We start from the raw sequence: 21,794 nt of genomic DNA, 5'->3' as shown, positions 1-21,794 counted from the left end.
CCAGTTGTAAATCAAAATCCATTATAGTTTAGCTGAGCAGAAAGGTTAGGACAGAATGCCTTAGCTAGGGGAACATGTAGCCATGTTAAAGCCCAAAGCTAACAATTAGGAAGCTTACTGAAATTTCCAAAATGGCTGCATGCATAACATTTTATAGATTGTAATTTAGGCAATACAGCAGTTTTTTTTTCATGTAACAGTTTTTTTTTATTATGTATTTATTGTTTCCTTTTACAACATATGATTGAGCAAGTCTCTCCACTGCTAACCTCTATTAGCACACATATGCATGTGCATGCTGGTGTTGAGATGGAAAAAACATCAACATAAACAAAAATATAAGTGACCAACATTTTTGTCACCAGCCACTACAATCAGCAGTCTTCAAATAGAATAAGAACATGAATTTATAAAGGTGTACCTAAAATACCTACTACCCATAATAACATTCCAAAAGGTAAAGGGGCTTATTTTTCTTCTCCTTTGTGGTTACCATGTAATACAATAGAAGAATGCGCTTTATGCATAAAAATATACAGAATGGGATCTGTTATGTGGAAACCCATTATTCAGAAAGTTCAGAATTACTCTAAGGCCATCTCCCATAGACCCCATCACAAGCAAATAATAAAACAGTACCTTTTATTTAATCCCAGCTGAGATATGATTAATCCTTAGTGGAGGCAAAACAATCCTATTGCTATCCTAATTATGGATATGTAATCCTAATTATTATTATCCTAATTTATGTTTAAATTATTTTTTAGTAGACATAAAGTATGGAGATCCAAATTATGGAAAGACCCTTTACCCAGAAAAACTTTAGGTCCTGAGCATTCTGGATAACAGGTCCCATACCTGTATTACAAATATGTAACCAGTTATGTTCAATGTAGGTGTAAACACATACTATAAAAATAACTCTGCAGATTCATATTAGAGTAATCTGCAAGCACACGAATATATATAAAATCATAAGATTTTATACATATTTTTACAGTATATACTTTTTTTTTTAAGAAATGTTAAAAGCTATAATTTTTACAAAGTATAAACTTTAGGATGTGTTTGCTGTATTCTATAATAAACTATAATTGACCTATAATGAGTAGGGCTTGCAAAACTGAATATAATAACATTATGGAAACGACCATAAGCGATACATTTACATGGGTTGCTATGCAACATTTTAATAATAAAGCTTTATGATTTCCCCAGTTGTCCAACAACATCCCAACATAAGTAAAATATCACATATGTTTGTTTTGCTCTCCACTATGTGTCTCATTGATTTGACTTAAAAAAACACACAAAGTTTTTAACATGTTTCTTAAAACTTTAATCATACTTTTGAAATCAAAATGACACAAACATTTTCACTCTTTCTTTGAGCAGTTTCAGATTATTAGATTAACCTTGTATACAGCATTAAAAATAAACATTTATTTATAAAAATATAAAACTTTAATAGTGATACATACAAGAAATGAACAATTCCAGTTACATCCAACACCAATAAACTGTACAGCATTAAGCAAAAGATTCCACAGGAACAAACATTATAACTAGTCACTGGTTTGACTCACACAGCAAACGTGATAGATTTGCTAGTATTCACACTGATGCTAGAATGGACCGTTCTTTCTAACTCCTACTTAGGCACTGCCCACTGACCAACTTGCAAAGAAGTCATGCTGAATTTTCTTTTATAGCACACTCAATGGATCTACATTACCAGAATCCTAACACACTACAACAAGGATATCTGCATCTGAATCTAGCTTGAAATTTATCAGAAATGAGTGTAATACATTTTACAAAATGTATAAACCTCAGCAGCAGTCCCACTGCTTTAGCTACACCAGGAAGAAGCAGTAGGCACTCCCCTCTCTGCTTAGGCTAATGTTACCTTCTGCTTGGTTTGAATGATGCTGTGCACATACACTCTCAATCTCTTCCCACGACTGACTTGCAGTCAAAACTGCCATTAGAGCCATGAAGCCATATACCAGTTGCGTGGATTTCATGGGTGACTGTAAAATAAACAAGTTTGCAAGAATTCTTCCCAGCCTTAGGAATGAAATGGAATGTCATAAAGTTAAATGTTGCTACAGAAAGCATGACAAGACTGCATGACAATAATGTGCAACGGGGCAGTTCCAAAGAAGTATATAACCTCTAGTAAATTGCCTAATCTCAAAGACAAAGCTTGCTTTAAAAGTACAAATAAACATTTATTTTAGTAATGATCAGGCATTGACAATACCTATCTGAATAGGTGAATATTTTATAAGAAAGCTATTAAACTAATGTGACTTGCAATAAATGTAGTAAACTTCCCTCACTGGGCAAAGAACGCTGTCTGTTATCAGGTAAAAGAATTAATGTCAGATCAAGGTTCCATCCCTGTTACACTGTACAGTTGATGAAAAGACAAGACCCTAAAGACAGATATGCCACTCAGGCATTTAGCTGGTTGTGGCTCACATTACTGCATCAAATCACTATGAGGTAGTTACTAGATGGCATACAACTGGCTAAACCCCATTAAATCAGAAAATATTTTTAATTCTGCAAATTACAACAGTGAATCATACAATGATTGCATTGACCTCTGTGTATAATCCTGGACTTGTTGGGCCCCTGTTGGTTCTCTATAAAACTCCAATATGACCCTCCATATGTATGGCCAAACAGGCATTATTAGGCAGTCAAGTTGGCTGTGTGTGATCACCTTCATTCTAATTAGAATTTAGACAGGAGCATTGTGTAATAATATATGTCACCTATGCTTATTCAGACAAGTATAAATCGGAAAACAGTAGTGTTAGCAAATATTATAAAACCTGTTTAAAACTAAGATTTTTTAAAATCATACCTGTATGTATAGAAAGTGCTTGTTTTGACATGACATAAAATATCTTTGCACATAGTGTCCATCTGATTTTATTGCCAGCAACTATAGCATTTTTCTGTGCCTCCTATCTTGTATTTGCCATACAAAATGTGTAACCCTATAGCTGCTTTGATCAGTCATTCCTATCACCACAGCACCAACTAGTCCCATTACTTTTGTCTGTCAATTAAGAATTATAAAACATAGAGACCAACATGAGCTTCAGTATATGTACAAAACTTGCTTTAAGATTGACTGGACTTGATATTAAGTGCAGATTTGTATGCGGAATATTTTAGGGGAATGACAGTAATAATATGGATTGGTGCATCCATAATTACACAGAAACACATTGCCAGTGTATAAGAACCTACTGGCTAGCCCAGAAGTATACTGGATAGTCAACCTGAATAACTGCAAGTTTGATGTTATATTACAATAGTGTACAGATTTTTAACAATAACTTGACAAAAAAGTGCAATACAAAAATGAATTCAGCAGGTTAAGACCTCACATTAAAAGGGAAAGAAATATAGGCAAAATGTAGCTTGCAGTAACATAAAAGAGGCTGCTATTTCTTCCACAAAACGATTCAACAGGTTTAACATATGACTAGCAGAAATCCAGAGCTAAATTCCCTGTTATCTTCATCTTTATAAAATGTGACAATAATTACTGTGTACCATCTTCATTAGAGCAATCTGTATGGTTGAGACCAGGAAAATCTTATAGTGCAATGAAAGAAAAACAGAGAATGTATCCAACAGCACTGCCATGAAACACCGAAGAGGTACGGAGCAATACATTTTCTCCTACACAGATAAAAGACTAAAATTTCACATTCAGTCCCAGTTATCTTGTAGTCACGTATCTATACTGCATTCAGTGTTGTCTTCTGGAGACAGAAGAGAAGGGTAGGGAGCAGCACATTTTATGTTCACATAGGTTGCATTAAAAAGTACATAGTGTTCCCCTATGAAGGTTGAAAATATCGAAGAAATTCTCGAGACCAGTTCAGAAAAAGTTGGACGTAGCTCTGGTCTTGGATGCCAGCATTTCAACATTACTTCAAATCTGTTAAAAGAAGGGGGTGTATAGCTGCATTAATAAACACAAGCATGAAAATGTCTTCAAGTAACTCCTACTCATTTTTGGCATTATACATAATCACATTAAGTTGTTTACACAGGGATCCACAATTCTGTTATTTTGTACATTAAAGGTGTGGTTTTCATAGTTAATTAGTTTTCCTTCTTTGCTCAGATTCAGCTTATCTTCCAACTCCTCTTCCTCCCCTAACTTATAACCTAATAACAGCCTTAGCTCTAAGGCACACATATCATTTTCATCATTTTGATCTTCAGAGCCACAAAAGTGCATTTAACTACTGGCAAACACTTCCAATTTTAGTTTACTGGAATCTTGCTGCCGATGCCAAATATGGGTAAAAACAAAACAGATGAAAGCTCCCCTTTTAACACTTTCTTCATATAGTCCGTGCACATACTATTGTGTAAAGACTGTAATGGTCTAAATGCTGTACTTAGTTTGATACATAGGGGCACATTTACTAAGACACGAATCAGAACCGAATTGGAAAAATTCCGATTTGAAAACAAACATTTTGCGACTTTTTCATATTTTTTGCGATTTTTTTGGCGTCTTTACGACTTTTCGGAAATTGTCGCGACTTTTTCGTTACCAATACGATTTGCGCGAAAAAACTCGAGTTTGTCGTAGCCATTCCGAAAGTTGCGCAAAATCTGGCGATTTTTTCGTAGCGTTAAAACTTGAGCGAAAAGTTGCGCCTTTTTTGTAGCGTTAAAACTTAAAAGGTGCGACGTTTCGCGCAAGTTTTAACGCTACGAAAAATCGCCAGATTTTGCTCAACTTTCGGAATGGCTACGAAAAACTCGCGTTTTTTCGCACAAAACGTATTAGTAACGAAAAAGTTGCGAAAATTTTCCGAAAAAAATCGCAAAATACCGATCGTTACAAAAAAAACGCATTTGGCCCGTTCGTGGGTTAGTAAATGTGCCCCTTAGAGCTGATACTTACAATGGATCTGGGCAATATTCAGGCTGCAATAGTCTTCGTCCTTGAAGCAAATAAATGGTTATATCAAAAGAATTGACATCAGGATAAGGAGGTGCTCCTCTTGTCATAAGTTCCCACAGCAAGATTCCAAATGACCACTAAAGTGAATTGAAAAAATCATCACTTAATGTGAAAATTACCATCAAAATGTTTATATAACAAAAAAAAAGTCATATTATGAATGTAACGTTGTTGGCACTCCTTTTATCTCTGATCTCTCAGCCACTTTCAGAAACAAGGTGATTTGGGCACTGGTAATTATTAGTGTATAGTGATATAATTACCACATCAGATTTTGTAGTGAATTTTTGTGTTTGCAGGCTCTCCAGTGCCATCCATTTCACTGGCAATTTTGCTCCTGTTTTATTGTGGACGCTGTAGTACTCCTTGTCATAAACATCTCTAGCAAGGCCAAAGTCAGCCACCTTTACAGTGAAGTGTTCATCAAGCCTGGAACATTAAAAAAATCAATTATGTACTATTCTTGATTTTTATATTTATAAATGGTTAATTATTTTTATCAACTTAAATGTATAAAATGTATTGAAAAGTGCCAGCATATTCTGCAGCACTGTACAATAAATGGGTGCATGAAAGTAACATTCAGATTTAAACATAAAAACTACCAATAACCAATACAAGATGTAAAGAGGGCCCTGTGTTCTTGATACATTTTAGGAAGTAGATGATAAATTTGAGCTGGAATGTTACACATTCTGCCATTTGGTTATATTATCCAACAGTTGCCATTACAGACATGGCATTCTATTAATGTGGTCATTGTAGCAATAGCAAAGCCTGCATTTTTATGAAAATACAGATTATTCATTATTCAGTTAGAATCTGTTAATAAGACAGTTTAGTTATAAAATACCATGTGACAAAACCATTTAAAATTCACACTGTATTGTGTGCAAGATTATATATCATGTTTCTGTAATACAGACTATTCTGCTAGCATTCTAACCCATCTATTCTAGCTTTAATTTATGGCATTACAACATTAAAATCGTCATGTCAGAGTAAATTTAAAGACTTTTTAACTACACAACCTGCTTTTAATTAAATGCAGACATTACTGCTACAGGTCAGAGAGAAGAATGACTCAGAAATGGCACCAATTCATTTGGAATTAAAAAAATGGTAACTTTACAGAGGATAGAAAAAAAATATAGGGTAGACACAGGGTATCCTACATGACAAGGGAAGATATTAAGGGCTAATAACATTAGCTTAGAAAAACCTCAGGTGATTTTGTTTTTATGGTGGATCTTTATTTTGAACAGTTATTCTGTGATGTTTCTTTTTTTCATAACAGCCTTTACAATATGTTTGACTGGAGGTTAAAGGGTAAAGGTAAATTATAGTCAGTTAAAGTACAATTCTGCACTATATTTCATGCTATTTGTCATTTGTTCAGCTCTAAGGTATATTAGCAAAACTTTATAAATATATATATACCGGTATATATATATATATTTTTTTTTTTCAAATAAGATATCAATATTAAAATATTAAGTTTATAAAAGCAAAAAGCTTGCACCCACTGTTCAGTATTTTTCTGGAGGTCCTTATGCCAAAAAAGATTGGCTGTGTGTCTGATACTAATGCAATTTATAGATTTGAATACTAAAACAGAAAACAAGGCATAGTAATGAAGCAGCCATTTAAATATTAACAGATATTTTATTTTGGTTTTCTTGCTGAATTTACAGACAGCTTTTAGGCAACCACACATATTATCTCCAAATTACTCATTTTACTTTTGTTGAAAAATATTTGAAAACTACATGTAGAAAATAAAGGTTCAAAGGGCTAATTCTATATTTTTTAAGATATTTATAGTTATACTTTTTATTTAAATGTAAAATATCATATTAAAATAGTACGGTCAAATCCAAATTTATTTATATGCAATGGATTGATTCTTTTACATAAGTGCTGCATGCACAAATTACATTGCAGGCTAACTGTGCATCTTCAGATTTGACTATAATTTAATTAGCAAGGATTAATAAAGGAGACTGCCTTCTGGAAGCTGTCTATTTGCAAATTTTTTTTAGAGCACCAAAGATTTAGTATAGAGATGAAATCCACCCACCATCACTCAACTACTGGCCATATATTTCCCAGTAACCTTCTGTCATTGTTTGCATATTTTCCTTTCTTCTTTGCTAATTTGACAGGATGTTTATTATAATGATGCCATGTCATTTACAAATGAGTGCAGTCAAGCTTGTGACTCCTTATATATATATCGAGTATGTCTATGAAGATACTCATTCATCCAGGTCATTATATACAGTATCTAGTAGAATTTAGTCTAAAACAACTGGAGGTTATCTTGAAAACGTTTCACCACTCATCCGAGTGTCTTCTTCAGTTCAAATGACTGGTAGGGAATTATCCGGGATTTAAACCCTTGAGGGAAGTACAGTCACAGACATCCAATCACAATGGTTTAATTGAACCAACACTTAACTGAATAAGTTCAATAGAACCATTTAATTCTACTAGATACTGTATATATATATATATATATATATGGCCTTGAGAAAGGTCCCGATGGCAGGCCCGGATTTGCAGAGAGGCCGCAAAGGCCCGGGCCTAGGGCGGCACAAATTTAGGGGAGGCATGCCGACCCTGCCTGCGCATGCGCACTTGAGTCGACGCGGCATGGAGGGAGGGGGGGCTTGTTCGCGCATGCGCAGGGGGCGCGAATGGGGGACGGCCTAGGGGCGGCTGCTTTTGAAATCCGGCGCTGCCCGATGGGGACCGAAACGTAACGTTGACTGTTCATGCGTTTTTAATACACAATTGATATAAATGAAAATATATGGAGACACACTTTTATATTAGGTTACATGGTTGGTTTAAATAGAAAGTGCAGAGATGGCAGGGTAACATACTGAGGTCTGCTCTTTCTGCTTCACTACAAATCACTCTCAATAAAACACCAACTCTACTTAGGATAGACCAAGTTCTCACTAACTGAATAACCTGACTTTTGTGGAACTGAGGGTGATATATATTTTTTTAAGTAAACCTTAAATGTAATATGAATAATGTGCATCGCTTTTGAAGGTAATTTTGATTTGATTCTTACCATTGATAGGAACATGTCAGTATCACTTTAGAAACCACACAATATATTCCACATACTTTTGATGTATAGCCACTATTTCTGAGCTAGATCCTCATGTAATTCAATGGACCAATAAAGGAGTATGGGCATATTTAAAATGTATTAATATTTATATAGTATGAGCATATTTAGTATTGGCAATTAGCATATACTAAAACTAAAGATAGTAGGGCTCATTTAATAATGCAAGGAATGGAAATGCGCACAGGACTGTGCCAATTAAAATGCCAAACAATAAGCACTTGTGCCTGCGGTCACTCGTCTATATTAGTGCCATGTTATTATTTGTATGCATTAGGCTTAAGGTGTAGCATGCTCTTCTACAAGGAAGGCCTTGCCAACCAGTAAGTTCAGGGTAACCTTTGGCACCAACTGATTTACTGATTTAAATTTACAGACAGCACTCACTTTTTGCATAATTCCACTGTTGGGGGGCACATTCAAGTTTGACAAAAAAGCCCAGTGTGACTTGAACTGTTTCTATTCCCAAATGAACTGCAGACTAAAGGATTTGACCAAGTTTTCCTCACCTTTATTAAATGAGGCCTAGTGGTTCGAATGTATCTAAAACAACATACACCACATCAATTATATACTTATATTAAAGGGTTAATATAAACAGTATTAAAAGCAATGTACTGTATGTTCAACATGAGCCACATATAGAAAAATATACGTAATTAAAGGGAAACTATACCCCTGAACAATGTGAACATCGGCAAGATCTCGATCGGGCAGGTTAGAAAATCTAGTCAGATCGGGGACTGCATCGGCTTGTTGATGCGGTCCCCGGACCGATTTTTCCTATAGCCGTCGTTATAATTCGATCGCTTGGCCCCAGTGAATTATCCTGGATTCTACCGATATCGCCCACCCGTAGGTGGGGATATCAGGAGAAGAGAAGCTTGCTTGGCGATTGGTCCGTGTATGGGGACCTTTAGGCTGATGGCAGACATGGCGTAGGGCTGATATTTTCGGCAAGCGGAAAAACGATTGGCGAAAATTCAGCCCTGCTACTTGTGCCTGCACCCGAATGAATGAGATACGCTCGGGTGCAGGCACATGTAGCCAATATACGCATGAAAACGCGAGAGAATGCAAAGTCTCGCGTTTTCATGCGTATATCGGCTACATGTGCCTGCACCCGAGCGTATCTCATTCATTCGGGTGCAGGCACAAGTAGCAGGCGTAGGGCTAAATTTTTGCCAAGCGTTTTTCCACTTGCCGAAAATATCAGCCCTACGCCACATCTGCCATCAGCCTTAGAGCTGCATTATTAACTGTCAGGTGATCTCTCAGAGAGCACACAGACCATCACAAAATGGTGGGTCAAGGTAAACTATGTAAGGGAGGAATATTTACCAATTTATATATATATATATTCCAATTTTGTAAAATTTTTAATAGGTACTTTTTTGATAAACACTGGTTAAGTATTCATTCTGGGGTATAGTGTTTATTTAGAAATATTATACAGATATTAACATATACATTTCTTTTTATAAAGTACTAATTGATAATTGTTTTTACACTTAATACCTCTTCTGTATACTCTTTTTCTGTAATTATTGCGTGTGCTTTATGTTACAGATAAAGAGTTAAGTATACAGATGAAATACTTTGCATTGTAATTTTAAATTAAATGAAACTACTTTTGATTCAATATAGATTGGTTCTGTAATGGATGAATCTGTATTGAGTTCACCCACAGGTTCATTGCCCCCTTCAATCGTCAGTGCAGTTTCAATGAGTTTCAAGTTGCCTATGAAGGATTGTGTCAAGCAGTTTCATGTTCAAGCTCCAGAGCTGTTCTTATCAGTTACTATGGACTGTTTTATTGCTGTGGAGCCACATTTGCAAGTGCTCCTCCCAGGTAACTCTTTGTTCTTTCTCAAGGCATTGCTTGTACCCCCACAGTTAATGCCCCTTTCTCCCTTTTACAGAGTTTGGGTACAATGTTCCTTTGTATGGGTATGTAATAGGGTACAAAACTCAAAAACCAATCCTTTGTCCTGTATTCTGACTTTTGAAAGTGCGAAATATACGCAGCAGCATGTGTCAAATCTTCATCTTACACCTTAAATGACCTCCAGTATCTGAATTTCCAAAACAGTTCATGTTTACTGATCTCAAAAGATTTGTTTAAATCCTTATTCACCCCTTGATTTGACACCCCCAAGTATTATTAGTGCACAATTCACTTGATACATGTCAGGGCTATTGATGCAACACCATAAGTGAACCCTGGAACTATTGCCATTCCCAGACTAGCAGTAATTCTATGATTCCCTAACATGAATGCATGCTGCTTGTCACAACCTCAGGGCCGTGAGTTCACAGACATAGGGCAGGACCCAAAGAGCAAACGGTTGATATCACAGGATGAGGCGTTTATTGGAGAATAGCAAGTAGACATCAGCATGTTTCCATAAGTCAGTAAGTGGTAGCCAGCACGCGCTCTTGTTCCTTGATTCCAGGGGAACAGTCCTTCCGTAGTGAATAGGGAAATACACACAGTTGGGGGGAATCTTCTTGCCGCAGCTAAGGAAGATTCCAAGATAACGTAGGGGAGGGTGTCCTACCGTAGCGAGTTTACACCCCAGACCAAAAGGCTCCTTGGAACTGTTGGCAGCCACCTTTGTAGCCAGAAAGGGAGCAGCCCCTGTCGTAAATGCAGAACAGGATTTGATTCCTTCTGCCAAACCAAAGGCAGCTTCCAGAGGGGCCAATCATAACTAATCCCACTGGGCCTATGGGAAGCCACCTAGTGAGCATGCCCAGTTCAGTCTATTGTATTTACCAGGCAGAGCACTGCTCTCACAAGGGGGTAACTATGTGTATTGTGTCACTGTGGGGTGTGGCTCTGTGTGCCCTCACAGTAGGGGGCAATTACATTGGAAGGGCCAGACAGAGTCGGCTGGCTACACACAATACACATTTACATCGAAGATTAACCTACACATAGTATTTGCTACAACAGGCAGGAGGGGCAGGGGGTACATTTAAGCATAACCGGAATATTTCATGTTTTCCCTCCAACTTATACAACTTGTTATGTCACAGTTTCTTGTTATGTCACACTGCTGCTCACTATTCATCAGTTGAGGCTCGTTGGTGCTGTAAATAGAAGGAGCACGTATGGGTGCAATTTATGATTGCATTCATAAATGACCTCTCTATTCTTTGTTGTAATAAACATTGTTTTTATGGAATTAATTGTCAACTGCTTGATTAGCAGCCATCATAAGCATAAAGAAATGGATGCTAAAATATTTTATGTCATTGTTAAAAGTCAATCTTACTGATTTCTGTTTTAACTAACAATAATAAACAATATGTTTATTGCATTGTTTGCACAGATTTAGATGAGGAAGTATTAAATCAATTCATTTCATATTCTATAAATGTAGCGCTAGCAACTTCCTTTTTACTTTGATGTAATTAGCTTTGTTTGGCTGGATTTCCCCTTTGAGAATTCATTCTCATTTCCCAGAGAAAATAGTACACTGTTTGTGGCTCACTATTTTCTTGCCATTGTATTTTTAGAGAAGTGCCAGTCTCTCTACCTATCCTTTGTTAGTGCTCATCCGCAAATGATGCGTCTCAGCTTCAACTAATTACACTAGCAACTGTGCTTATATAACCACAGCTATCGTGTTTCCACACAGTGAGTAGTATGTACTATAAGCTGTATACTACTAGTTGTACAGGTATGGGACCTATTATCCAGAATGCTTGGGACCAGGGGTTTTCCAGATAAGGGACTTTTCTATAATTTGGATCGCTATACCTTAAAGGAACTGTAACACAATTTTTCTCATTCAAAATATCCTCTCTAAATACTTTGCTTAGCAAATACAACATAGCAAAATATCAATAGAATAAGTGGTTTTTAAGAAAATTAACCTTATATAGCCCAGGAAGCAGCTCTCTCCCTACTTTTGCAGCACACTTCCGGGTTTCTCCCCCCCCCTCCGCCTCCCCCCCCCTTTCCTCGTGCAGGCTCAGATAGCAATCCGTTCCTACAGGCAGACACTGTTATCTAGGAAGAAGAAATGGTTTATTACCTATCCCTCTCCCAGCACCATCGCTAAAAACCCCATTTTTTGTGTTACTTTTCCTTTAAGTTTGCTAAAAATAAGTTAAACATTAACTAAACCCAATAGGATTGTTTTGCCTCCAATAAGGATTCATTATATATATATATATATTTTTTTTTTTTTTTTAAGCTTTTTGAATAATCGGCTTCTTGATAATGGATCCCATACCTGTACTTTCATCTACAGTATAAGTGGCACTTATAGCTTTAAGCTTCAACATAGTATCAATATTTATGTTATCTGTGCTTATGCTGTAAACAACACTTGCTCCGTACAGATTCTGCAATATAAAGTATAAATATTTTAATGTAATATCCTTTACTTATATATTCAAACAACGACATATCTTGCTCCAAAGTCAACCTTTCTGCAGCTAAGAAATAGCCAAAATAACTATCCAATTTCTTAATAATTCCTGTCTACACTACTGTAGGTTACTCATTTTAAATATTTCACTCAATAGTTTTCACATCTATCTGTCTGAAATTCTATGACCAGAATTTTCTCAACCTTCTATGCTTTCTACACATTCCCCATCTCCTCTTTAATTAAATGTAAACATTTGTTGCTAAGACTTAAGGCCCTTACCAATGCAGACCCTTCCTGCATCTCCGCTCTCATCTTTAAATAACATCTTATGGTCCTGATTCTGCTCCAGTTCTGGTATCTGCCTCTCATTTTTTAATACTGCTTCAGTGTTTTCCCTGTAGTTAGACTTTCTTTCCTTTCAACCTTTCAACCTTCCTTAAACCCCAACCAGCAGTGTAATCCTTCCATAGGCAGAAGTGCCAATATAAACAGTACCCCAGCCTATAGAATGATGGTACTGCCTCCAGCCCAAAGTGAGTGATACTACTGATCCTGTACTCCCTATTAACTAAGCCATGTAGACAGGGCTGGGGGCGGTTGGGGACACTTTTGTAGAAAAGAAGGTTGTGACCATTGTTCCCTAATAATACTGATGCAGTCCTATCTATTTTAGTAAAGTTATCAGTATGTGCTGAATATTGGTTTAATTATTCAAACAGTGTTAATATTACCATTAAGTGGTTGCTATGGTGCAAGAATGGCAGAACTCAGGCCAATGGCAACCCCATTCCAACATGAGTTTCTTATCATCTAATAGACTGATGTACAATATGCGCAGACAAATACTATAAAACTGATACGTGTTTACTTCACTAACTTGTTAAAATGGCCTTCTCCTGTAACTACTGTATATGAAATCAACTGCTGCAGCTGCTGCTCACAGAGGCAATAAAAACACTGTTACCCATTTCAAAATGTAATCCCATTGAAATCGTAATTAAAAATGATCAGTCATGGTCATGGTTAAGCAATGGTCATGGTACACTTATTTTAGCACTGCTATACATTTATTGAAATACTTTAAATTAAAACCAAACCACATATGTACAAGTATCTTTTTAAGTTCAAATATCTGTAATTAGTATTGGTTATCACTTACATACAGTTCCTTGCAGCCAGATCTCTGTGGACAAACTTCTTGCTTGCAAGATACTCCATACCTTTAGCAACTTGTAGTCCAAATCCTATAAGATCTTTTACGGTTGGGTTCTGAAATAAAGGATTTCAGGATTAATAATGACATAAAATAGTGTTCATGTAGAAGAAGCATAATGTATAGTAAAAAAAATCTACTATAAACGAATAAATCAGTGGGTTAGGTTGATCAGATATTGTGCAATTTAGTCGCTGGATCGTTTAAGAGGCATCAAATCCTGAATTAGCTAGTTGCAATACAAACTGTAAAGATGTTATGCTAAAAGGAAGAAGTTGTACACAAAATACATACATGAGTTTCATTTCGGATGAAGTTTCTCAGATCTCCATGTTTCATAAATGGCAACACTACTAAAGGAGAGCCCTCATTAGGCAGACAGATGCCCAGCAGAGAGAGGACATTGGGATGGCTGAAATCTTTCATTATGATTCCTTCCTTCAAGAACTGTGACACTTCCTCAATATCTGTAATTCCTGAAAATGTCAATAATCAAACAAATGAATTTATACAAATGTGATACATGCTACCTGCACCCTCTGTTTACAGAGCACACACAGTGTTGTGCAGAAGGCATTCAGTGTATGCCACTATGAAACTAATTTTCCTACCACAGGTATAAACATGTACAGTCTACACACTAAAGTATCAGAATTAACCAATCACCTAGAATGATTTTGTACTGTGACAGTGCACCCAGGGTAAATCCACCTAAACACAGGGATAGCAAAATTTGAAAGTATAGAGTAGGTTATACCTTTTATTGGATAAATAGATCTAAAAATGCAAATGACACTGGTTAAGTTTGAATCTGGGACTCCAATACTACAAAGTAGCAATGTCAGACTTTATTTCCAGTAGAAGCTGCTTACTCCTGTAATTTTGACCTGCTATTATGCATATGTGCTCTGACTGATATGTGTAGTTGAAACTGTCACACTGATATCAGTAAACAATGCAATTTTCTTTCTAAATTCATATTTCTGTAATACAATGTAACATAAAACTTACTGTTAAGAGATTTAACAGCACAGTGGACATTCTTTCCATCTATATCCAGAAGAGTACCATGATAGACACAGCCAAAATGCCCTGTAAACAAGAGGAAATATTACAAGTCAATTAGCTTCCTGTGAGAGTCAAAGCTAGTCAATGCAATTTGATTTTTTGTAATCCCAAATTTCCCAGATCTGTAATTATTGAACTCAAATCAAATGGAAGTTCTTTCCAGCTTAGATGTACCATTGAATTCAATGGGAATTAGATATCTGAGGAAATTATAATTACTTTAGTTAGATTTAAATAGTGATAGAAAGAGATGATTTGCAAAAATTAATTGCTAATTGTTTGGTTTCTGAGTGTGTCTCTATCTGTCTTATTTTATATGCAGCAGTTTACAGTGGCTCATATGATGAGATCCTTGGTACTAAAGAAAAAACTGCGTAGAAATGCAAAAAGAATATTTGCACAAAGCATCCAATCAAAAGAGACTGTGCAAAAACAGGGTCTCTTTTGTTTATTAGCAAGGGGCATCATTCATTATTTTTAGTGCATGATCTTCTATAGAAAGCAGAAGTGTAACAGCCACAAAGAAGATTTCTCAGGCTGAACAGGGAATTCTTAGTTATGGCATCTTCTCCTTCGAAAAAGAGGATCTATACCAACACTATCAGGGTTAACAATCAGACATTTTCCTTTAAACTGCAAGTGAAAGTACACTTTTTAACCTTGGGTTGCTGTACTGGGGCTCATTGTTCATTACTACAAAATAACAATGTGATTGTTCATTGCTAAAGAATAAATCTGAAGTCAAAGTCCTTGTTATATCTTATAAAACATTCACTCTCACAAAGCTTAAAAAAATATCAGGATAGTCAATTGGATTAGTTGAAGATAGAGACATAAACCATTTGTTCTGTATATTTTCATCAAACATTAAAATAAGCATATCTGGCAATATATAACACCCCTGTGAGAATACCTGAAAAGTGCTATTCAAACTATGACCTAAATACATACCTCTTCCAATAACTTTGTTAAAGTGCACTATAAGTCTGTCCACTCGAATAACCATGTGTTCTACTTCCTTCATAAGATCTGTGCTCAAGGCACTTATATCGATATGGACATATGAATGTAGGAGGGGGCTGGCAATATCTGAATCTCCACTTGACAAAATGGGGGAGAGGTCCCGATGAGCATACTGTGCTGGGCGGCATGACCCATTCTGAGATGAATTTGGAAACGGATCTGTACAAACAATAATAGGAAGAAAGCTTAAAAATTCAGACTAGTCAGGGGTGAAACTACAGTACTCTTTTTTTGTAAATTTATGGGAGAATGGAATAAAGGTCATTAATGGGAAAAATACATGCAACAATTTTTTTTGGCACAAATGTAATTTAGGTTATGTTAACCTGCAAGTAAATGTCAAATGAAGAAAACCCTGTCCTCCATAGGCAGGTGTAGTAGTACAGCGTTCCTTATATGCTATAGGCTGCAGATGAATTCACATTGTGGATAAAGTGCAAAAAAGTTTGTGATCTGCACTGGAGCCTGCCAAGCAGAATTACAAGTGTTGACTTAATAGGCAAAACACATGGTGACTTTCACCTTTGTACCTGGAATCAATTTAGTAAATGGGTCTTTATATTTTAAACATATATCAGAATACTTGATAAAATTGGCAGTATTTCCCAGAGAACCCCTGTATAGTACTAATCAGGACTTAACCTGCAGGTCTACAGAGGGTTAACCATTACAAATACCAGGACTTTTTCGGAATGAGGAGTCACATTTTTTTGGAAATGTTCATGTTAATTTTATATCATGGTACAGTAAATATGCAACTAAGGAAATGCCAGAAGGTGATTCATATCCTGGAGTTTAAGAATTATAGCTTCAGCAGAAGCCTTACAATTGTCAAGAATGCACTGAAAGAGAGAGAAAATGACAGCCTTGATTTCTTGCGTATAAGGCTTGTTATCTGCTCAGCTGGTGGAAAGTAAACATTCAGGCTCACTGAATTTCATGATCATGTGTGCCAATAATTTCAATCTTTATATAGCAACTGGGCTAGAGCAACTCTTGCAATGCAAACACTGAGGCAGGTCAGGCAAAAGGAATATATATCAATTTTACCCCTAAATATTCAAATTCGAACTCTAAAGCTCTATTGAGATTTCTTCATTTAATATAGATAGAAGGCAGTCTTCTTTACAGGAAGTTCTTTGTACCTATTTTAAACACAGCTCAGTTTCCAGAGGGCTAGGCAGACTGATAATCTAGTAGGCATGAAATGCACATCTTTCGGTGCCTGAGGAAGAGCATGGTGATTCATACTGAAGTCACAAATTCCAGAGGTGGGGAACGAGGTAAACATCTTTCTCTTATTTCTGTCTCCTTGACATCAACCTTTGTAATGTCAAGGAGCCAGAAATTACACATGTGGACACACATATTTTGATCAAGTTAATATTTGTCTTATACTGATGTTTCTAATAGAGAGAGACAATAGTTCTCTAAAGAAAGGTCCCTTGTGTAAGATATATTACTACCATTTTAAATGTGTGCATGATTTGCACCTAGCTACCATATGTAGATAATTTCCTACCTTCTTGCACTGTTGATCTGTAATCAACAGATTCACTTGACACCATTTCTGTGGTTGGACTAATGCTTCTGGCACTCACAAGTCTATCCAAGTGAGGGGTATGCACTCTTCCATCATAAAGGACCATATCTCCACCTAGATCTTGAAATGTAGAATGCAAAACATGTCACTTTAACATTCAATATTAGTCAAAGAACTCACTTAATTTATAATTCAAACCTTGTACCTTTCAGTTGCTTTCGCTTTTTCATCCATATTAGAACTCCAAATATTATTAATAGCAAAACCACACAAGACACAACTCCGGTGATTATTCCTGTAAAATTCTGATCCTGTGTAACCATCACTTTTCCGATAATTATGGAGGAGACTCCTTGCAAGAACTTTGAAATAAAAAAACAAAACGAAAAACGTTTTCAACAAATAATGGTGTCTTTATTTTGAATCTAATTATTTCCCAAGCCTGAACCTGCCCAAATTTCTTATATTTACCCTAATCATGGAGCAATCTTGTGCACTCAATTCATTATTAAAGATTATAATACAGATATGGGATCCATATCCAAGCAACCTGTTATCCAGAAAGCTTCAAATTATGGTGAGACCTAGTGATGAGTGACCCTGGATCTACCACCTGGTCAGGAGGTAGCAGTAGCTCCAGGGTTCCCCTGCCTCAATCGATGCAGCAGCGCCTGATTCGGAACAGAAGGCAGAAAGGACTAAGTGACACCAAGCGCAAGTATTGGGAGGAGCACATTATAATGCAAATACCCTTAAAGGAACAGTAACACCAAAAAATGAAAGTGTATAAAAGTAACTAAAATATAATGTGCTGCTGCCCTGCACTAGTAAAAGTTGTGTGTTTACTTCAGAAAGTCTACTATAATTTATATAAATAAGCTGCTATGTAGCCATGGAGGCAGCCATTCATAGGAGAAAAGGCACAGGCACATAGCAGATAACAGATAAAACACTATTGTATTCTACAGAACATATCTGTTATCTGCTATGTAACCTGTGCCTTTTCTCCTTTTTTCCAGCTTGAATGACTGCCCCCGTGGCTACACAGCAGCTTATTATATAAATTATAGTAGGGTTACTGTAGCAAACACACCAGTTTTACCAGTGCAGGGCAACAGTGCATTATATTTTTATTACTTTAAAGCTCTTTCATTTTTTGGTGTTACTGTTCCTTTAAGTGTGCAACTCACTGCGGGAAAGAGAGCAAGATGCCCACTACACTTCATTTTTGTTTCTGCAAATCTCCTACAGCTGCAATGGTTTGTCAAGAGCAGCTCACTGCCTCACATCTTTGAGCAAATCATTTTTGCAAATTTCTGTAGATTGTCTAGGTGACCCCCCCTTGCTGCTGATTTGGCCTATTTTTTCACAGGCTGTACCTTTTATACCAGCCTGTGACTCTGTTCACATATGTGATACACACACATACATATATATATAGCCTCCTGCAGGCACATGGGGCTCCCAAATAGCCAATCACAGTCCTTATTTGGCATCACCAAAGAACTTTTTTCATGTTGGTGTGGCTCACTATCACCTTCTACACCTGACAGTGACTCATGCGTATAAAAAGGTTGGGCATCCCTGCCCTAGAATCTGCTGTCAGGACACTGGAACTTTCAATTGAGAAGCAGCTGTGGAGCCACATGCTGTTTAGGCTAATGCCACACGAGGCGTAGGGCAAATATTTTCGGCAAGCGCAAAAGCACTTGCTGAAAATTCCGCCCTACACCTCCCACATGTGCCTGCACCCGAATGAATGAGATACGCTTGGGTGCAGGCACACGTAGCCGAAATAGGCATGAAAACGCGAGATTTGTCATTATCTCTCGTTTTCATGCGTATATTGGCTACATGTGCCTGCATCCAAGTGTATCTCATTCATTTGGGTGCAGGCACATGTGGGAGGTGTAGGGCGGAATTGTCAGCAAGTGCTTTTACGCTTGCCGAAAATATCCGCCCTACGCCTCGTGTGGCATTAGCCTTAGAGCAAGGGTAAAATGTCACATATAATTGCTCCTGATTTGTACAGCTCCTCAAAGTCATTAGAATTGTTTTAAATGGATTGCAAATTGTCAGCGTTCCTAATGCAGAGCAGGTGTGTAGCTTCATTATTCATGAAGTGTTTTGAGAAGATGTTATTAAAAAATCCAATCAACTCCTGTGAGCCGATTGTTCAACAAACTAGGAAATGCAAAATAATTATTATATAAGTGCATGGCGAGCCTTGGCTGCCAATATGCTAACAAGCTGCATGCAAATGATTATTTACAGAAGCAAAATAGCTTTCGGAGACAACTGAAATGATTGTATGCACATAAGTCATACAATAAAGGAGATCATAGATTCATAGCATGCATCTTACCTCTATCTTTAACTCGCTGTTGGATTTAAACAGGTCCGTGGGAACCGAGCAGGAAACAGAATCTGATTTAGATTGAATAATTTCACAGCTCTTATTGCCAACTTTCAGAACTTCACCTCTAACTGCTTCAGAATCAATATGATCTCCCTGGGTGAAAAGGGCAGACACATACAAATAAGAAGACAATGTAACCTTGACAATTTAATGCTTTATTTAGCAATAACTACTTATTAACCCAAAATGTTTTTAGTATGATTGGCAACCAGCACTAACTGGTATTAAGAAAGGGCTGTAATTTCTTTCTGTTCATTTCTTTTACTCCTGAACGGAGCTGAATTTTATTACCTCAATAAAACAGGGGGAATATGCACTTATGTGTGAAAGTCTTAGCAGTTCCAAATGAATATATTATTCCAGGGAGACTCATTTTCAAATTGGAGAGTTTTCTGACACTCTAGTAAAAAAAAGGTTCAAGAGACAGTGGGCTAGAGATATGCCTCACACTAAAATGTACATCCCTCTGAGAGTCACAAATGTGTTTCTTGTTAGAATGAGAACTGGTCCCTCAGTTCTGTAAATATACATCAGGATATCAATCTTGGCATTAGCTGAAAAAACAATCTGAGATATTGAGGGTCACTCAGCCCCAGCTGTAATAACGACTACACACAATGTATAGCCCACAAAGCTGCTTTTTTTGCGTGTGTGATCGTGTAGCACATGGCTTTTTCTGTGGACATAACAACACCTGCCCTGTAACAATGACACTGTTTATTGCTGTATTTCAACCATAAAGAAGAGCAGGTGGGAACCTGTCACTGGTTAATGCTGTACTTTTTGTGTGCATTTAATGTTTAACAAAGTACTGTATATTTCTAGAACAGAATTTAGATTAAAAATACAAATTATTAGTCCTCAGTAAAAAAAAAACGAAAAAAACCCCCAATCATTTAAATAGGAAATGTTCTCAAAAATACACATAAACAAATCAAATCCCTAATGGATATTAAATTATGATATTGACTAGGCTTTATTATTTACCCTTTGTCTGGTGCAACTACATTCACTAAAAGTCCAGTTTTTCTTTAGTCTGGTTATTCTGTGACTTTGAATTTTACTTGATGACAAAAAATTAAAAAATAAAATAAAAAAATTAAATCATCATACTGAAAGAAAAAAAAAACTTTCTTAAAGGGGACCTGTCACCCTAAGAAATAATTACTAATTGTTTTCTATTGTGTTTGTCAAGCAAAATAAACTTCAATTACACTATATAAATTATTTTAAACTTTTTCCTTCAGCATTGGAATTCACAATTGCACAAAACAGACAGGCTCCATTTTGTGGACACTGTTATTAAGGCAAGCTGTGCATCCTGATAAAATCTTGTTTCTGTGCCAGTATGGGCCTAATACCCATCTCAATGCACTGGTAACAAAATTAGATGGTGAGGAAGAAGGGGCAATGTGAGGAGTGCAGTGACAGCTAAAAAGTTCTGAATTGAAAGTGAAAGTAACTGTCTGCCCCACCCCTATGCCTAAGGCATAGAGGCGGGTCAGGCAATATATGATTGACAGCTGGGACTTTTAAATGCTTATATAATGGGTATAGGTTTGTTAATATAAAAATGAGTTTGGGTTTCATGTTTAATTTGAAAAGAGCTTTTATTATACAGCTTTTTATGTCTGGGTGACAGGTCCACTTTAATATAATCAATTACAAATTATGTGCTGTTTCTGTAATAAAGTAGAAATAAAGTTACTCTTCTCTATTCCCCTTTCAGCAAGCTGTGTGTAGGAGTCAGAGTCAGATTCTGATTGACAGTTAGGTCTAAAACATCCTTTGGGGGTGCTCCTATACCCATAAGATGTATTAGAGCTCACTCTTCCAGAATAACCATAAGTATTCTTTACATGCGGAGTCAGTGGTTAGACTTTGGCTGGAGTAGGTTACTGAGTTAGCTCTAACACATCTGAAAGGGAGAACCTCTAAAAGACATATTAGACCTACATGTTATTTAAAATCTCACCCCAAC

General features: G+C 36.6%; 1 protein-coding gene across 2 annotated transcripts in view; it reads right to left on the bottom strand.

Moving 5' to 3' along the window:
- Nucleotides 1–1,315: 1,315 nt before the first annotated feature.
- Nucleotides 1,316–21,794, bottom strand: part of met (MET proto-oncogene, receptor tyrosine kinase) — an 86,013-nt gene continuing 65,534 nt past the window's right edge. For both annotated transcript variants that reach the window (XM_002934955.5, XM_031898970.1), the window contains exons 12-21: nt 19,760–19,906; nt 17,600–17,756; nt 17,374–17,514; nt 15,780–16,010; nt 14,772–14,852; nt 14,055–14,236; nt 13,707–13,816; nt 5,278–5,443; nt 4,955–5,091; nt 1,316–3,970 (exon numbers count right to left, since the gene is read on the bottom strand). In XM_002934955.5, coding sequence (XP_002935001.1) covers nt 3,760–3,970; nt 4,955–5,091; nt 5,278–5,443; nt 13,707–13,816; nt 14,055–14,236; nt 14,772–14,852; nt 15,780–16,010; nt 17,374–17,514; nt 17,600–17,756; nt 19,760–19,906 — 1,563 coding nt within the window. In that variant the 3' untranslated portion in view covers nt 1,316–3,759. The remainder of the gene's footprint in view (nt 3,971–4,954; nt 5,092–5,277; nt 5,444–13,706; nt 13,817–14,054; nt 14,237–14,771; nt 14,853–15,779; nt 16,011–17,373; nt 17,515–17,599; nt 17,757–19,759; nt 19,907–21,794) is intronic.

The sequence above is a fragment of the Xenopus tropicalis genome, chromosome 3 (assembly GCF_000004195.4).
Source record: "Xenopus tropicalis strain Nigerian chromosome 3, UCB_Xtro_10.0, whole genome shotgun sequence".
Classification (NCBI taxonomy): Eukaryota; Metazoa; Chordata; class Amphibia; order Anura; family Pipidae; genus Xenopus; species Xenopus tropicalis.
This window is presented reverse-complemented; position numbering and strand designations above follow the sequence as displayed.